General features: G+C 40.1%; 1 protein-coding gene across 1 annotated transcript in view; it reads right to left on the reverse strand.

The window, feature by feature from the left end:
* Nucleotides 1-17,591, reverse strand: part of LOC118745738 (eukaryotic translation initiation factor 4 gamma 3) — a gene marked incomplete at its 5' end in the record, with an annotated part of 129,362 nt that extends 111,771 nt beyond the window's left edge. The window contains 2 exon segments of the mRNA XM_036479376.1: nt 16,891-17,055; nt 17,397-17,591. Of these exon segments, the coding sequence (XP_036335269.1) occupies nt 16,891-16,971 (81 nt within the window).
* Nucleotides 17,592-17,803: the final 212 nt, after the last annotated feature.

Below are 17,803 nucleotides of genomic sequence, written 5' to 3' on the forward strand. Positions count from 1 at the left end.
TTGAACATCGAATTCGCAGGTTCGATTCCTGCTGAAGTCTAGAAAAAGGAAGTCTGATGAGGAGATGTGGTGATCTCCGAAATAGTGCTATAACTTCTACCGCTTAGACTTTGTTGCTTTTTCAATTTTTCCTAATAAACAATCGTGGTACAAAGGTCAATAAAAATATTAATAATTATTTCTTAATTGAAGAGTGTGGAGATACTTTACATTCAGTAAGAATGTCGTTCAATGTTTGCATATACCTTTGAAGGTTTCGGAGAATCTGGAAAGGTTTATTTTTTCCTTTTCGTTACAATGCTAGTAGTTAGCAAACTTATCTTACCTGCAACGCTTTCAAAACCACCGTATTGTCTGTTTTCCTTAATATGCATTTAGCGTGTACTAAGCGATTATTATTTAGTAGTAAATAAACAAAGGGTAGGTAGAGAGGGTATTAGCAAACAAAAGCATTTGCTCGCCTTTTCGAGGAAATTGTGAAACCAAGGCTCGATTGGTAATTTTTTTTTTATATTATACTTAGTTTATTTTATAATATACCGGCTTACATATAAACTACCTGTATTTTAAAATGCATATGTGTAGGCGATTAAAAAATATGTCAAAATCCAAACGAGAAATATTCCTATACAAAGTAAAATGAATCACCATCGGATTCAGATCCGAAGATAATCTAAATTTATAGTTAATTGTGTTATTAACTGTAATTAACTCGATTATAAACCCTATAATGCCTTTCATTTTAATATTGCAGTTAAAATTTTTTCAAGTGTCTGTATTTTTTAGGGTCGCAGACTTATGTAATAGGTAATCTGTAATGTAGTTATTATGTTATTTTATGTTATGTTAATGTATTATTATGTGATTGTGTTATTATTATGTAATGTAATTAATTATGTAATGTAATCTGAAGAGAAATTGTGGACAGTAACACCCTCTACAATGTGCCATAAGCCGCATTTCGGATCCATGGTAAGTGCGCTTTAAAATTCTAAAAATGGGGTTTTCTCCATATTAAAAAAAAATAAAAAATAATTTTTTTCTTAAAAAGTAGGCCAAATTTTATAAAATTGCTAATAATAAAAGTTATTTGTAATTGCGTAGGCTGTCCACAGAAAAAAAATCAGATCGATTCGTTGAATTTTGACCATAGTTCCATAATTTCTTGATTTGGGACCAGTGTGCCCCGCTCTCTCGCCACATAATAATAAGTCTCCCTGGGCACACGAAGCTCCTACAATTTAACTGTAACGGCCTACAGAGCAAGATCGAGGGATAACGGTCTTTAGGGGCCGGCATGAAATATTAATAGCTGCGGTCCATCCTCCGCCGGACAAAGCCAAACGTCAAGGCCTAGAAGGCTGCACAAACTGCCCACAAAAAGTACGCCTATTGCATTCACCAGCGGTGAAGTTAAGGTAGACACCGAGAAAGCGAAAGCATTCAAAGCCATGGGACCGGACGGAATATCCATTCTGATGCTGAAAAAATTATAGTTTAAAAAACTAAAACCTCCCTATTATAATTGCCATTCGTACTGTCATCAGATATGTAACTTGAGAATAGAAATCGCTGCATCTTTTAGGCGCATCAATATTACATAGTTACATCCCGAGTTAATAAGAGGAAGAGGAAGGTAGTGGAGACACTAGAGTCCTTGCTAATCCTGCATTACACGAACCACCAGACCCCAGCAAAGCATCAGCATGGTTTCCGTTATGTGCACAGCACAACAACACTTAACGCCATACAACACCCAGACAACACGTGGCCTAAACCAATGACCGCCCCTGTGAGAGGACAGTTCTGGTATCGTTGGACCTGTGAAAGGCGTTTGACACCGTCAGTCACTCCACGCTACTAGCAGATATAGACGCCCCTCTCCCCCACAGGGCATCAAACTGTGGTCGGCGAATTATCTGACTGGTCGACACTCGTCAGTAATAGTTAGAGCAAACCCATGAGGATCAAGCATGGGGTTCCACGGGGTGGAGTGCTTTCCCCCCTACTGTTTAACTTTTATATTTTAAAGCTCCCTCAACCACCAGAGGGATTATCGATTGTCTCTTATTCTGACGATTGCTCTATAATGGCGTCTCTCCGAGCTTTTTCGCTTATTCACTGCAAGGAGCCTATTCGTCTCCGTTAAAAAATCTTCAGCTGCCCTTTTCAGCACCTAGGCGAAGGAGGTCAGACTGCAGCTGGGTATTCACGCCGACGATGAACGTATTCCGACGGCGAATAACCCAAAAATCTCATAGTATCCTTCAACAGTCTACTCTCCTTCTCTGCGCACACAACCCGAATCGTCCTAAGGTACAGAACCGCAGCAAGGTCCTGAACCCGCTAGCCGGCAGCACCTGGGGCAAAGACAAAGAAACTTTGCTGGCAACATACAAGGCAATTGGCTGACCGGTTCTAAACTACGCAGCACCAGTGTGGTCGCCGAGGCCCAGTAGAACGCATTGGATGAAGCTGCAGACCACTCAGAACACAGCACTCCGGACAGCGGCCGGACGTCTTCTGATGTTGCCAGAACATCACCTACATGACGAGACGCAAATACACCTCGTTAGGGAGCACAATACAATGCGCTGCAAGCAATTCTTACTAGAGAGCCACACACGTGGACACCCTAACAGACACTTGCTTGCAGAGGAGCCCTCGCCAAGGCACGTCAGAAGGAAAGCATCTATACGAACTGACGGACAAAGTCGAGTCTAAAACAACCTCTGGATCCGACATATCGACCGGCCTTTAGCGGTATTCACAGGCAATAGGTCTCAAGGTACGTAGACTCCCAGACCTGTGAATGCCCTGTGGACGAGAAACAGCTTCGTCTACCTCGGAAGACTCGGACCACAATAGCCCAACTTCGTTCTGACCACTGCAGCAGGTTGAACTCGTACCTGAGCAGACTGGGTGAAAATGTGTCCAATGAGTACCTGGCATTCGGAGAGGCACCCCACGACTCGAATCATCTCTTCACCTGCCCACTAACGCCTCCGTCCTTAAGGACGGACACTATGGGGGCTGCAGGCTTCTGGGTCTCCCATTAGTTGAGCTTGACGACAACGATTGAGAGACTAACCGATCTGGGCGGGGTTGTTTTAGGCGCAACAACAATCGAGTCGTCCGGGATCATCGGCTCCGCGCGAAGTACAGTAGCAGATAGCACGCAGGAATCACTGGAGGGTGAAACCTCAGGCAGTGAGCGCTCTTCCGGTAATCCAGGCGCACTGGATGACCATAATCGAACTGCACTGAGCGGTTAGGTTTCTTCGATACCTTTAGCAGAAGCCAGGCTCTCGCCTGCGAAAGGGTAAAGCCAGACGCAGAGGACAAAGCCAGAAGAGAACCGCACACAAGAGCGAGCCAAACCACAGCAAAGAACCGGCACCTGCTGGGAAACAGAGAAGCGGAACCAGCGAAGAAGCGAAGAAGCGGGTGAAACAGAAAGGCGACGCGAGTTAGCCGCACTATACACACGCGCAAGCGTGAGCACGCACCCGTCCAACATCATGGGCCGGAAGCTAGGGTAAGCAGTCCAGGGCAGAATCGCGTTACCACTCTCAGCTAAGCTAATGTCCTCGAAGGCATTCGCTTGGCGGTGATGGCGAGCGACTTCCCTGTTGTTGCACTAAGTTCGAGTGAGCTTACCAGACTTCAGGACGTCATCATGGATAAGGTCTCCAAAGGGTGGTCAAACCCCTGGGCGTTCTGGGAAGTCTACTTCAGATCAGGCTTGTTGAGAGAACGGTAACATGGCTTACAGAAGTTACACCTAAGCTAAAAATGAAAGTCTCGCCGGAACATTCTATGTCTGACCACCGAATTATTTGATGTATGGTGAAGGCCGATGTCAGGGAGGTCTAACCCAAGAGGAAGAGCATTTCAGCAATATGCTTACCGTTTGTCTGCCTAGGCTAGAGAGTAGGAACAGAATAGCAGAGCACAGAGTCAACATGCTTAATGGCATCGTTAAACTCCAGTTGTCCCGAGACCTACTAGATCAAAACAAGGGTTGGAAATAGAACTTTTTGGTGGTCTCGGGAACTGCCTGAACTTAGAAAAAGGGTACGCAGGCTATTCAATAAAGCCAGGACAGTGGGCCGAGTACTCAACTAGTCTGACAGAGAACAATGAAATAATAAAACTTACCAAGAACGGTAACAAGGACAAAATTTATTGAATCTATATTTAATTTATTTTAACGCGAATTGCGCTAATTTTAGACGTGATCTAATAATAGGATAGAGCGACAAGATTGTACGTGTTTGATGAAACCAAAGTAAATGAAAGTTTACACCTCCCATGACAAAATCCCAAAAGCGCACTTGTGCACAAGGGTATTATAACTTTGTTCTCAAATGAACAGAATGAAAAAAATAAATCGATTAAGCGGTGACTGTCTGCTGTCTGTGCACACGATAACTTGAGTAAGAATTTAGATATCTTAACGAAACTTGGTATGGGTACTTCTTTTTAGCGTAGGACGGATGGTACTGAAAATGCGCTTGAAACTTCGATATTTCGAAATTTAAGGACGCTAATTTACTCAAAATTTATACTGACAACAATCCCTTGAAAAAAAGTAACATTATTATGGAATCTTGGAAAGTGGGGGTAATACCGCCCACATATAACAATATAAGTTTATCTAAGATGTTTGAAATAGGGGTAAAGTGGTAGTTTTCGAAAAGGTGAAAAAACTATATTTAATACTTGCGCCGGGTATCTAATTTTCCGCTCTGCCTGAACTTAGACTTTTTAACTTGCTGATGTTTTTTTTTAATTAAAACTTACGCTAGGTGGCGCTGTCGTACCAGTTTTGCTAATTTGTATGGTCTTTCATTGAAAAATAGTATTTTTGCTATTTTTAACGCTGTGTAATCTGTTTTTGCCTAAGCTAAACCTAAGCACACGTCCTAGGATCCAGCATAAACACCACCAACAACGTCAGCCTGGAGATCAAGCGAAGGATAACTCTTGGCAACAGGTGCTACTTTGGTCTCGGTAGGCAATTGAAAAGTAGAGACCTCTCTCGACGAACCAAAATCACGCTCTACAAATCTCTCATCATGCCCGTCCTTTTATATGGCGCAGAAACTTGGACGATGTCGAACAAAGATAAGAAGGCTTTGGGGGCTGTCGAGATAACTATTCTACGCAAGATCTACGGCCCTGTTTTCGTGGACGACGGGTATCGGAAACGATGGAATGACGAACTGTACGAACTTTTTAACGGCATGGACATAGTTAGGCGCATAAAAATACAGCGATTGTGCTGGCTTGGACATGTTGTGCGCATGGATGACGACGCTCCGGTGAAAATATCTTTCGACTCCGCACCCATGGGTGGACGATGAAAGCCACGGCTCCCACGAACGCATTGGAAGGACCAAGTGCAGAAGGACCTGTCTGCACTCGGCATTATCAACTAGCGCCAATTCGCAAAGGAGAGAATCAATTGGAGAAGCTTTTTGGTCTCGGCCCAAACCGACAAACGGTTGTAGTGCCAAATAAGAAGAATCCGTTTTTGATGGCGGCCGCTTTGGTGTAGTGGTTAGCAGTGCGCGCTGCCATTCCGCAGGGCCTGGGTTCAAGCCCGGTTTAACGCAACGTCAAAATATAAAAAAAAAAGTTTTTCTCAATAGCGATCGCCCCTCGGCAGGCAATGGCAAGCCTCCGAATGTATTTCTGCCATGAGCTACCCCAAAAAAAAAAAATAAAAAAATCACAACATAAAGACGCACGCCAAAAAATCCGAGAAGCTCGCCCAAATACTAACATATGTCTAAGCGCCAATCTGTTATAATTATTATTAATCGATGTCTGTTTCATCGTAAAACATATGCTACATCCTGATACAAAGATCATTTTGCTATTAGCATTTTTATAGGAAAGACTTTTAATTAAAAAATATTTTTTAATACGAAATCGAAAATCGAGCAAACCTAGAAAAATGAAACAGGGGGTTCCACAGCAGAGGTCGGTACAGCTTATTCGTGCGAGCAGTACGCTCAACACGCGTAATCTTACGGTCTTTAAATCAGTCGTTGTTCTGACACCAACGAAGCAACATAGGCAGCGGCTATGCTGATAATTTACTTATGCTACAGTAAACATATGTACTTGGATATATGAGTAAAATGATTGAAAAAAATATATTTCATGATTCCAAATGCGTTTGGTGATATGCAGTGCCTCTTGTGCCACATATCAATTAAAGGAACGCGTGAATATAATTTTAGTAGACATTATAATATTTTTCATAGAGATTTTGATAATTTTCAAGGTGTGCGGAGGGATAAATTGTTTACTGAAAATAAAAAGATTTTTCTTCTAAGGTTTAAGGAATGGATTTCTCAAGTTGAAGAAGAAAATAGGAAAAGCATTAGTAAGGCACAACCTTCATTAAAAATGACGTTGGCAAACCTAATTACTTTATATATCTTTAAAAAAAGAAAGACCTTTCCCAGATGGCATCTAGATCAAAGAAATTTTAAAACAAGTTTTGCAGGAACTTAATTGCATGCATGATGTTGTTATCGAAAATATTCCTTTGTCTCCTAGGGCACTAGCTCGTTCGCACAGATGAAATAGGTGCATTTATTGAAACTGAAATTAAAAATAAAATTAATTCATGCAAATTTTTTTTGCGTATGTTTAGATGGTAGCGCGGGTATAAATGACCTCTGCCAGTTGGTCATTTGTATTCGAACCGTGGATTCCAATTACGATGTATTTAATTCAATGTTTTTGTTAGAAACTTTTTACGGATACGTGACCGATAAACTAGTGTTTGACATCGTTTATGAAAAACTTCTTTCTGAAGTAGAAATACGTAAATTTGCTGGGGAATGTACGGATGGTGCAAACGTCATGATTGGCAAAAGAGAAGGTTTTGTGGGTCAGCTAAAAAAGCAAGATATTAATGTTCTTTCCTTTCATTGCGTAACTAATCAACTCTCTCTTGCCTCTAAATTTTTTAGCGATCTTTCCACCATGAAAACTGCAGAGGAAATAATAAATAAAATAAGAGGAGGGCATCACTCCCTTAACCACAGGAAATTTACGTCATTTTTAAAAAGCACTAATGCCAGATATTATGATCTTGAAATGTTCACGGAAGTCCGGTGGTTCAGCCGTGGTGATTCCCTGAATAGATTATTTGCTCTAAGGAAAGAATTACTGGAATTTTTACGTTTTGAGAATTTGGTTGGAACAGAAAAATTAGTACAGACTTTACAGGATAGCGAATTTATTTTAGATTTAGCATTTCGCTCGGATATAAAAATTATTTAAATGACCATTTAACCATTTTATTTTTACTTTTTTCTGAAGTTCGGTCGGGCGATTATTCAAATTTCTCAAGAACCGAAATTTTTGCAGAGACAGAGATACCTACAAAGGAGGATCATCATGCCAAACTATTGGAAACTCTTTTCTTTAATTTTGAGGACAGATTTGAAGACATTAAGGGAATTCAGAATTTTATTGATCTCTTTGAAAACCCCTTTACATGTGACGTGAGCAAGTATGATTTTGAAATTCAAGTAGAAATAATAACCCTACGAAGCGAGATACATTTTTATAATGGATGCGGTATAATTGAGTTCTGGAAAAATTTATATAACAGTTTGTATCCTCAACTCAAAGAATTTTCTTTTAAGATGTTATCACTTTTTCCTTCTACATACGTTTGCGAAAATTTTTTTCGGATTTAAAATTTACTTGTTCCAAGCAAAGAAACAAATTAAATACAAACCATTTAAAAAATATACTACTAACCAGAAACTGTCCCAAAAGTATTAATATTAAATAAACTGCGTTTCAAGTATATGTTTCTTTGTCGTCAATTTAATTTATTTTAAAATGAACTAGGGTTAAGTGCAAAATAAATTTTATGAAGTAATTTAATTGCTTCATTTTTTATTGAAGTTTGTTACAGAATCGATGTTTCTTATTTTAATATACATATAATATATCGTCACTAGACACGAATAAAGGCGTGAGCTCAAAAGTTGACCGCGAAAAAAGGCGCATAATAAAAACTGCAGCGAAGAAAGCGTCTTAACATAGTTGACGGCGAAGAAAGACGCGTTAAAATATTTGACGGAGAAGAAGGACGTGTAAACTTATTTTAGCTGTCAACTATGTTTGCGGGTGTAATAGTATGTACATTCCGTTAATAGTTTTTGGGGAATAGTGCTCAAGTGACAGTCCTTGGCCAAGTATAAATCTATGCTTACGCGTCTTTTTTCGCCGTCAACTAGGTTAGGCGTCTTTTTTCGCCGAAGTTTTTCTTAAGAGCCTTTTTTCGTAAAATTTGTTTATAAGTCTTTTTTGCCGTCGAAACACTAGCGCGCCTTTATTCGTGTCTAGTGACGATATGTATAAACTATAATTTTATTCGTATACATATACAGTGGCGGTCAAAGGGTGAAATTTAAAGACCAAATGTGTCAATGCAATGTGTCATACAGTGCCGATCAAAAATTGATGAATGGTGTTTCGTATTTAATATTTACAATGGTTTTCAAGCTAAAATTTTTTTAGATTTTTTTATAAAAACATGGTTCATGCTTTAACAAAAACCATGTAAATCACAATTTCAAACTTTATATAGAATTTAGAAAAATTCCACAAATTTTTATCTAAAATTCGAGCCTTTTAACCAATTTTTTTTTTTAATTTTTTGGGTATGCAGTTAACAGGATTATAAAATTTTAGTAAAATTAGTGCAAGTTTTGAGCGGCTAAAAAATCGCATTGATTTTTAATAATTTTTTTTTTTTGTTGACGGCGTTTCGCACTTTTTTCCAGTTTTCCTAAATTTCGCTTTTTATATGAAAAAAAAAACGAAAAAAAAAATTATTAAAAATCAATGCGATCTTTTAGCCGCTAAAAACTCGCACTAATTTTACTAAACTTTTATAAACCCATTAGCTGCATAGATACCCAAAAAATTAAAAAAAAAAAAAAATCCGATTAAAAAGCTCAAAATTTTAACAAAAATTTGGGGATTATATAAAGTTTGAAAGTGTGATTTGTATGGTTTTTGTTAAAACATGACCCATATTTTTTTATAAAAAAAATTTTAGCTTGAAACACATTGTAAATATTAAAAATTAAGCGCCATTCATCGATTTTTGACCGGCACTGTATGACACATTTGGTCTTTAAATTTTACTCTTTTCACCACTGTGCATTACGATTACTTTGTGCTCACCACAAAGATGTATTCTTTTGACATCTACACCAAAACACTCACAACAACAACAACTTCCCAAATATTAAGATAACAATTATTTTGAGTATCTGAAAACAAATTTAACATAACGCTTCTTCTCATTATAATGCTATTTTTTCTTGCAAAAATAGTAAAACTATATTTGTAACATGGTATAACATAAGTTTTGCAATGAAGCAGATATCAAAAATGTATTACTCAGTTTTAAAAACAGTAAAAATACTATGTTTCAATGAAAAATCATTAAAAAATATTTAGCCACATGTACTGAGCTCCAAGTAAAGTACGTCGAAAAGGTGCAACGTAAGTTTAGTAAGTTCCTGCTGTATCAGTCCCAAGATGGAAGCTGTGTAAATACGAGTGGCATATAGCACAGGTACAAGATCAAGACTTTATACAGCAGGAGGCAAATAGCGGATCTATCCTTGTTTTGTAAGGTCGTAAATGGGTTAATAGATTCCCCAGCAACACTTCTTCGATCGATGTTACGATTAGATGTTACGAATTCTAACCGGAACTATATCTCCTATGTACCGTTCAACACTTAGTCAACCGACATGCACCAAGTGCTAATTTCTTGGAAGGTTCTGACGCTGGTCTCATAAGTGTTCTAAAATCAATGTTGCCAAGTTATGAATTTGAAAAAGCACTAAAACCCAAGAAAAAGCGCGTTTTTTCGCGAAAAAGCACCAAATTTTTTATTGGAGGATTTAATGAACTTTGTATGCATAAAAAATTTTATTGTAGGTATGCCGATTCAAATTAATAAAAATTAATGTTTCTTGCTCGGCGGTCGAAGGTGCTTATTCATTTTACTGTTAGGAGATACTGGCGTTTTTTTAGTATTCGTAAAAACATAACAAATTCATCCCAAATTAAAGATCTAAAGATCGATTCCTGGTCCTAGCAACATGGACGTTTTTGCAGGCAATGGCAAATTACCGTGTGTAATTCTGGCATGATTGAAAATGCTGCCACATATTTTTTTGACAAACATATGCTCTTTCGCTTATGATTGTCATTGTACCATTGTTGCTTACGAAACTTCCAATTGCTTTAAATTAAACTTCCATTTTTGCTGCAGATTTACAGTTTTGGTGTCTTCTAACTAAAAAAAGCACCAAAAAACGCACCAAGCACCAAACTCAAAAATTTTCGCATTTTGAATTTAAAAAAGCACTAAATTTAGTGCGAAAAGCACTAAGTTGGCAACAGTGCTTGAAGTCATGTATTCTTTTGACATCTACTAATAATTTTGCAATTGATATTTATTGTTAACCATTTACGTTTTCAAATTTGTTAAAAAGCTTACGTGTATTATGTGTAGAGCTGACTGGCGTATAAATAAATCGAAATAAATAAATAAATATAAAAAATAGCAAACATTCTACAGCGCCAACTAGCGTAAGTTTTAGATAAAAATAATCGTCAAAATTGAATTCATCGACCCAAAAAACAGTAAGATACCATAAATTTCCATAAAAATTCCATTATATGAACGAATTTTACAAAATTTTTCCTTTAAACAGGGTCGCTAGCGTTAAATACACAGACAATAGGCTAAAAATATTTAGTATTTGGGCCTATCCAAAAAGGCGTGGACGGTACCGCGCGGTAGAATCCCGTACGTCAGATTTACTCACAACGCCCAAGCGATTGCGCCATAAACGGTTTATTCTAATGCCGCAGTGGAATATAATTCCAAAATCAAATTTTGTGTGTGTTCTTAAGTACAGTAACAGTTTGTTGGTGTTGGTGTTGGTTGATTTATGTCGGAACGAACTTCGATGTTGTGCCATCTTCAGTTCGCGAGAGAACGACAAATTACACTGAAGATGGCAAAACGCCGAAACTGGTTTGTCTCCAAACCAAACTTGACGAGGGATGATGGAAATACATTCCAAAATAAGTCATTCAGTAATAGCATTAAGCAACGTATGTACCCTGTTCAGGTTGAACAATAATACAGAATGTGAACTTTCTCGCGCTATGCTATATTCGCAACATTTCAAAACTTTTTTGGTAATCTAATTTCGGATTTCAGATTTATTTCATCAGAAGACCGTAAAAAGAACAATTAAAACAAGCGGATAAAGAAAATTGCTAGAAAACGTAACAACTACTGATTATTCCAGTTTTGCATGGGATAGAAAAGTTTACCATTTGCTTGACTTTTAATAAATTGGCTATAACCAACTTGAATTTTTTAATTTTAGTCCCAGTTTCGAAAAATGTTTCGGATCATAGTCCTGTTACAATTTAAAAATAATGCGAAAAATATCTACAGAAATTGCCCAAATCGTTGAAAGCACTGATTTATTGTCATTTTCCTTGTCACCATCGATTTTTAATATACCACGGACTTTCAGACGTTGGTGGAAAAAGTTTTAGTTTTTTGATTAAGGAACACAAAGCAAGATTAAAATTTGTCAGAAAAAGAGCGAGAACTCTTCCTGGAATTATAAAATTCAGCGATTACTAAGAGGGTGCAAAACTGGAATAATGCAATTAATTTTTACTTGGTCATTTTCAACTTATTTCCATAAGCAAATCTTAAAATTTTTATTGTCAAATGTTAAGTTAAACATCGGTAAGGCGAAATACAGTTTTGAATTGCCATCAATCCATTAAATTGAAAGAGTACATTACCACTGACCTAACTTTCCGTTTTTTTTTCCAGTTTTGCTCTTCAGTGTATATCGTATGACATTATCAGGCCTATTCTGCGTTGGTAATAAAAATTTTGTTACCGGTTAGTAAAGTTACTGTCAATTTTTAAACACTTTTCGTATTCTCCACACTCTTGTAACCGGTAAATTTTGTTACCATCTCATGAGCAGGTAACAAAATATTGCCCCGTGAAATATGCAACACCCGAATTTCAACGAAACTCCATAGCTGAATTGCTGAATAAATTAAAACGTTACCAAGGTAAGTAGAATTGCGGTTACAAGAAGTGGTGACAATTGTTGGTAACAAAATTAGCTTGTTACAAAATGTTCGGTTACAAGCAGAATAGGCCTGTATATCTCATCAGACATATTTGAGCGACTTAGGTCCAATTATTTGTTCTATTTTTAGAAGAGTATGTTTTTAATTTTTTAGTAACATTTTGAGTCCATACTATTTCCTTGTTGGCATCAAAATGTCTAGTAACATAATTGAAAATTTTCTGCAATAGCCGTGTAAAGAGATACGAGTAGTTTCAGAATGTTTGCTTTTCGGAAATTTAAAACTGTTCTCGAAAATCACTTTACACGCAATCACTTTTCCAAAATCTTGAGTTTGACAGACTTCAAAACTACTTGCACTTGCCACGTCTAACAACTACTTTACACAAATACAAGATAGTGAAATTTATTATTCTTCTTCTGCAATGCCTGTTATCATTATGAGTAAAATAATTTAAATCAGCATTTAATCATTATTTTATGAGTTTAATTTTTTTCGCTCTAAAATAATAATTATTATTGATTTTTATTTTTTTACTCAGCGGAAATAATTATTATTTGATTTTTATTTTTTCGAACACAAATAATGATTATTTTATGATTTTTATTTTTTCGCTCAGAGATAATAATTATTATTGAGTTTTATTTTTCCACTTAAAAATAATGATTATTCATAAAATTGAAAAGGCTATACAGACGCAACTTACTGAAAATTTGACCTGAAAATTTTGAGGCTTATTCCTTTATTAAGGTGTCGCTACCTCTGAAAAGGATAAGGCGGAAATCGCGCTGGTATAGCTTTTGATTTTTTGAATGATACTTATTCTTAAGTGAAAAAATAAAACTCAATAATAATTATTATCTTTGAGCGAAATGATAAAAATCATAAAAAAATCATTTTGATCGAAAAAAATAAAAATCTAGTAACAATAATTACTTTTGAGTGAAAAATTAAAACTCAAATATTAATTATTATTTTTAATTTTTATTGGTTAAACTCGAAAAATAAAAAATCATTGTAAATTACAGTGGGGCGTACGAAAACAAATACGTCATTCCCACGACAGCCGGTTCTACGTACCGGAAAGACTCGGGTTTTACCCGACCAAGGGCTGTTGTTTCGGCGATCTAACCCCGTTTTGGTCGGCGAAGTATCACAGAAGTTGTCCGTCCATAGGGTCAAACCCAGGGCCAGAAACCTACAAATGCTGTGTATGCCGGAGACGATTACACCACAACTCCACCTCAGTCAAGTGTAATGCCTGCGAGGGGTGGAGTCACCTCAGAGTCTGCTCAGGACTGCGGACACATCGGCAGTGGACCACGTCTTTTGTGGCCCCCTGCTGCTCAAACAGAGCAGCCTCCACGGCTAACCCCAGTCCACCTGAGCAGCCCCACACAAACACCACAGCACAACAACATAACACAATAGACCACACCACAACTGCTACAGACCACAGAACACACACAACCGCACCACCACCCACACGCCGGCGCCAACAACTCCTGGTTCCTACAATCTGCACGGTATGTCACACCAGGATATTCCGTAATGTGACATCAGTGAAGTGCAACACCTGCCTTGGCTGGTGCCACTTTAGGGCATGCTCAGGTCTGCATATCACTCGAGATTGGACGAGGAACTTCGTGGGCCCGTGTTGCGCTGCTCGGTCGCAGACCTCAACTGCGACGCCTCCCGCCACCACCACAGGGCGGCAACCATCACAGCAGCGCACACAGCCAACGGCGGTAACAACACACACATCACTTACACCCCACATCACGACACGTCTCCCGACATTCCCACGACAGCCGGTTCTACGTACCGGAATGACTCGGGTTTCACCCGACCAAGGGCTGTTGTTTCGGCGATCTAACCCCGTTTAGGTCGGCGAAGTATCTCAGAAGTTGTCCGTCCATAGGGCAACATTCACTACGCATTCTCCTACTCAGGGCTGGCATCGAGTCAAACCCTGGGCCAGAAATATACACCTGCTGTGTATGCCGAAGACGATTGCACCACAACTCCACCTCAGTCAAGTGTAATGCCTGCGAGGGGTGGAGTCACCTCAGGGTCTGCTCGGGACTACGGACACACAGACAGTGGAACACGTCGTACGTGGCCCCCTGTTGCTCAAACAGAGCAGCCTCCACGGCAAACCATAGTCCGCCCGTGCAGCCCCACACACTCACACAGCAACCACACACAGTCGCCACAACACAACAACATAATAACATCACAGACCGTACCATAGCCACCACAGACCACATAACACACACAACCGCACCACCACCCACACGCCGCCGCCAACAACTCCTGGTTCCCCCTACAATCTGCACGGTATGTCAGACCAGAATATTCCGTAATGTGACATCAGTCAAGTGCAACACCTGCCTTGGCTGGTGCCACTTTAGGGCATGTTCAGGTCTGCGTACCACGCGAGATTGGACGGGGAACTTCGAGGGCCCGTGTTGCGCTGCTCGGTCGCAGACTTCAATTGCGACGCCCCCCACCACCCCCACAGGGCGGCAATCACCTCAGCAGCACACACAGCCAATGGCGGCAAGAACATACACCTCACTTACACCCCACATCACGACACGTCTCCCGAACCACATGAAGCTCCTTCAATTCAACTGTAACGGGCTACAGAGCAAGATTGAGGAGATAACCGTCTTCATGTGTCGGCATGGTATATTAATAGCTGCGGTCCAATAGACGAAGTTCCACAGCAATTCAACTTTGTTGAATTGCGCCGGGTACAACGTGCACCGTCGAGATCGCGAGCGAGATAATGTTGGTGGCTTAGCGTTCATCACGCACCACACCGTGCAGTATCGTCTTATGGAAGCAGACATCGACCGCAGGGATACCACCCTCGAATGTCAGGGCATCGCTATCCGGTCAGGCGATCTCGAGCTCGAAATATTTAATATATACATACCCCCTGTCACCTGCTGCCCGGCAGGATATCACCCTGATATAGGTGCGCTCCTCAGAGGTGAAAACCGTATGGTAGTAGGTGACTTTAATGCGCACCACGATCTTTGGCACTCAAGCCTGTCAAACGATCGTAGGGGAACAGACTTGGCTGAGCAGATAGACGATTCGACATTCTGCACAATGAACGACGACGCACCCACCAGGATTATGGGTAACTGCACTAGCTCGCCAGACATCACAATAGTCAGCGCTGGTCTGATAAACAGCGTAACGTGGCGACCTATGCTGACTCTAGCATCAGACCATCTACCCATAGTCATCTCGATTGATAAACCAACCGACTTTGCCTCCGCCAAACACCGGACCTATATCAACTTTTCTAAAGCTGATTGGAAAGGTTACGCGGAGTTTACCGAAAACACCTTCGCAGCGCTCCCCACACCAACCGACGTCCATCTCGGTGAACGTAAGTTCCGCAGGGCTATCACTGCTGCTGCAGCTCGCTTCATACCGGCAGGATGTATATCGGACCCACGTCCAAACTTCCCTGCCGAAGCGGCTGTTCTAGCTGATGAGCGTGATAGCCTTCGTCAGGCCGATCCCGGAGATCCCCGTATCAGGGATCTCAACGCGGAGATTCGGCAACTAGTAAACGTACATAAGCGGAAGAAGTGGGAGGAGCATCTGAAGACCTGTAACTAAACCTCTGGTGTGAGCAAGCTTTGGTCAACCGTGAGGTCATTGTCTAATCCGACGAAGCACGACGACAGAGTCGAAACAGTACAATAGGCCGGCCGGTTTTGAACTACGCAGCGCCAGTGTGGTCACCGGGGACTAGTAGGACGCAGTGGACGAAGCTACAGACTGCACAGAACACCGCACTCAGGACAGCGACAGGATGCCTCCTGATGTCGCCCGAACACCACCTTCACGGCGAGGCGCAAATGCTCCCCGTAAAGGAGCACAATATAATGCTCTGCAAGCAGTTCCTGATCGGGAGCCACAGAAGTGGCCACCCAAACAGACAGCTGCTTGCAGAGGAGCCCTCGCCTAGGCACGTCAGGAGGCATCTATATGAACTGACGGACGAAGTCCAGAGGTTCATCAAGCAACCTCTGGACCCGACAGCTTACCGACAGGCCCTGAACGGCATTCACAGGGACTCAGTCTCGAGTTATGTAGACTCTAGACCTGTGAATGCCGTTCTAGGCATACCACCCCCGGACATAGACCAGACGGAGCTTCGTCTGCCTCGGGAGACTCGCACAACACTTGCACAACTTCGCTCCGGCTACTGCAGCAGGTTAAACTCCTACCGGAGTAGATTGAATGAGGATGTGCCGAATGAGTGTCCGGCATGCGGAGAGACCCCACATGACTCGAAACATCTCTTCGCATGCCCGGAAAACCCGACAACCCCAACGGCCTTGTCCCTGTGGACAAACCCCACAGAAGCTGCACGCTTCCTAGGGTTGCCGTTAGTGGAACTTGACGACAACGACTGAGATACCAACCGTCCTGGGCGGGGTTGTTGCAGCCGCTACAACAACAACAACAACAAAACAAATACGTGGGTATAAATATAATTGTTTTACGATGATTACAACTTGTTGATTTTTTTGGTTAAAGTTTAATAAAATAATGATTATTTTCCGTCCCGCATTATAATAAAAATCTAAATTAAAAATCAGACCATTGCTATTTAGAAATTATTCAGCGCTAAGAGTACTTTAAACCTACCATGTTTTGTGCGGGTTGTGGCTGCATCGCTTTTAAAATGTTAGGCTGTACTGACGGTCCGTAAGAAGCCGTTGTTTGCATGCCGTGTATTAATAACACAGATTGTGTGGCGTCCCACTTTAAGGGGTTTAGGATGATGTCCTTTTGATGCAGCTACATAACCGCCTAAGATAGAAAGGGCATATTATATATACATATTTTAAATATTCATTGATCATATTCTATGATTATGTTATTGTTCTCAATAAGTCTGGACGCATTATCACGGGGCACGTAATAAAAGCGGCAATACTGCAGCGCTAATGAAAATTTGCATGACTGTTGCAACTTCCCAATTGATAAAACGTTGGCAAAAATCTAAGCCGAACTTGATACTTTAATAATTCGCGCAACACTGAGGTTGTGATTGAAACTCGAACAAGCCCGGATTTTGGGTCGATCTAGTAACGAACAATCGACTAAAGTGTAATCGACGTTTTAGGAATTTTTTGATAAAAAAAACTTACCTTAGTAACAAAGCGAAGGTCCGATTATGGTTTTTATGTCAATTTATATGTTTTCAAAATTTTTATAAACTGAAATCTCTTTTTATATATTGTGTGCAAGATTTCAAGTGTAAGTTCCTTAATTCACAGCTGTTAGTATCAATATCCTTTACGGTGCAGTTTAAACCGCATTCGTTGTCTTTAGTGCAGTATAACCTAAAATTAGACAGATGTACGTTAAATCTTAATGCTTAAAAGAAAATTCTATAGCAGTAATACTCGTAACAAGGTCGGCGGAAATAACGTCAATTGACACTATTTCACATAGTAAAGGGCAATAAGGTCAATTGACGTTATTATTTTTTCAAAAGTGAAATAAAATCCATTGACGCTATTCGTCTTTCGACTAAACTGCTTTTTGCATATTT

The sequence above is a fragment of the Rhagoletis pomonella genome, unplaced genomic scaffold, assembly GCF_013731165.1.
Source record: "Rhagoletis pomonella isolate Grant_MI unplaced genomic scaffold, Rhpom_1.0 Rhpom_scaffold_00009, whole genome shotgun sequence".
Taxonomy (NCBI): Eukaryota; Metazoa; Arthropoda; class Insecta; order Diptera; family Tephritidae; genus Rhagoletis; species Rhagoletis pomonella.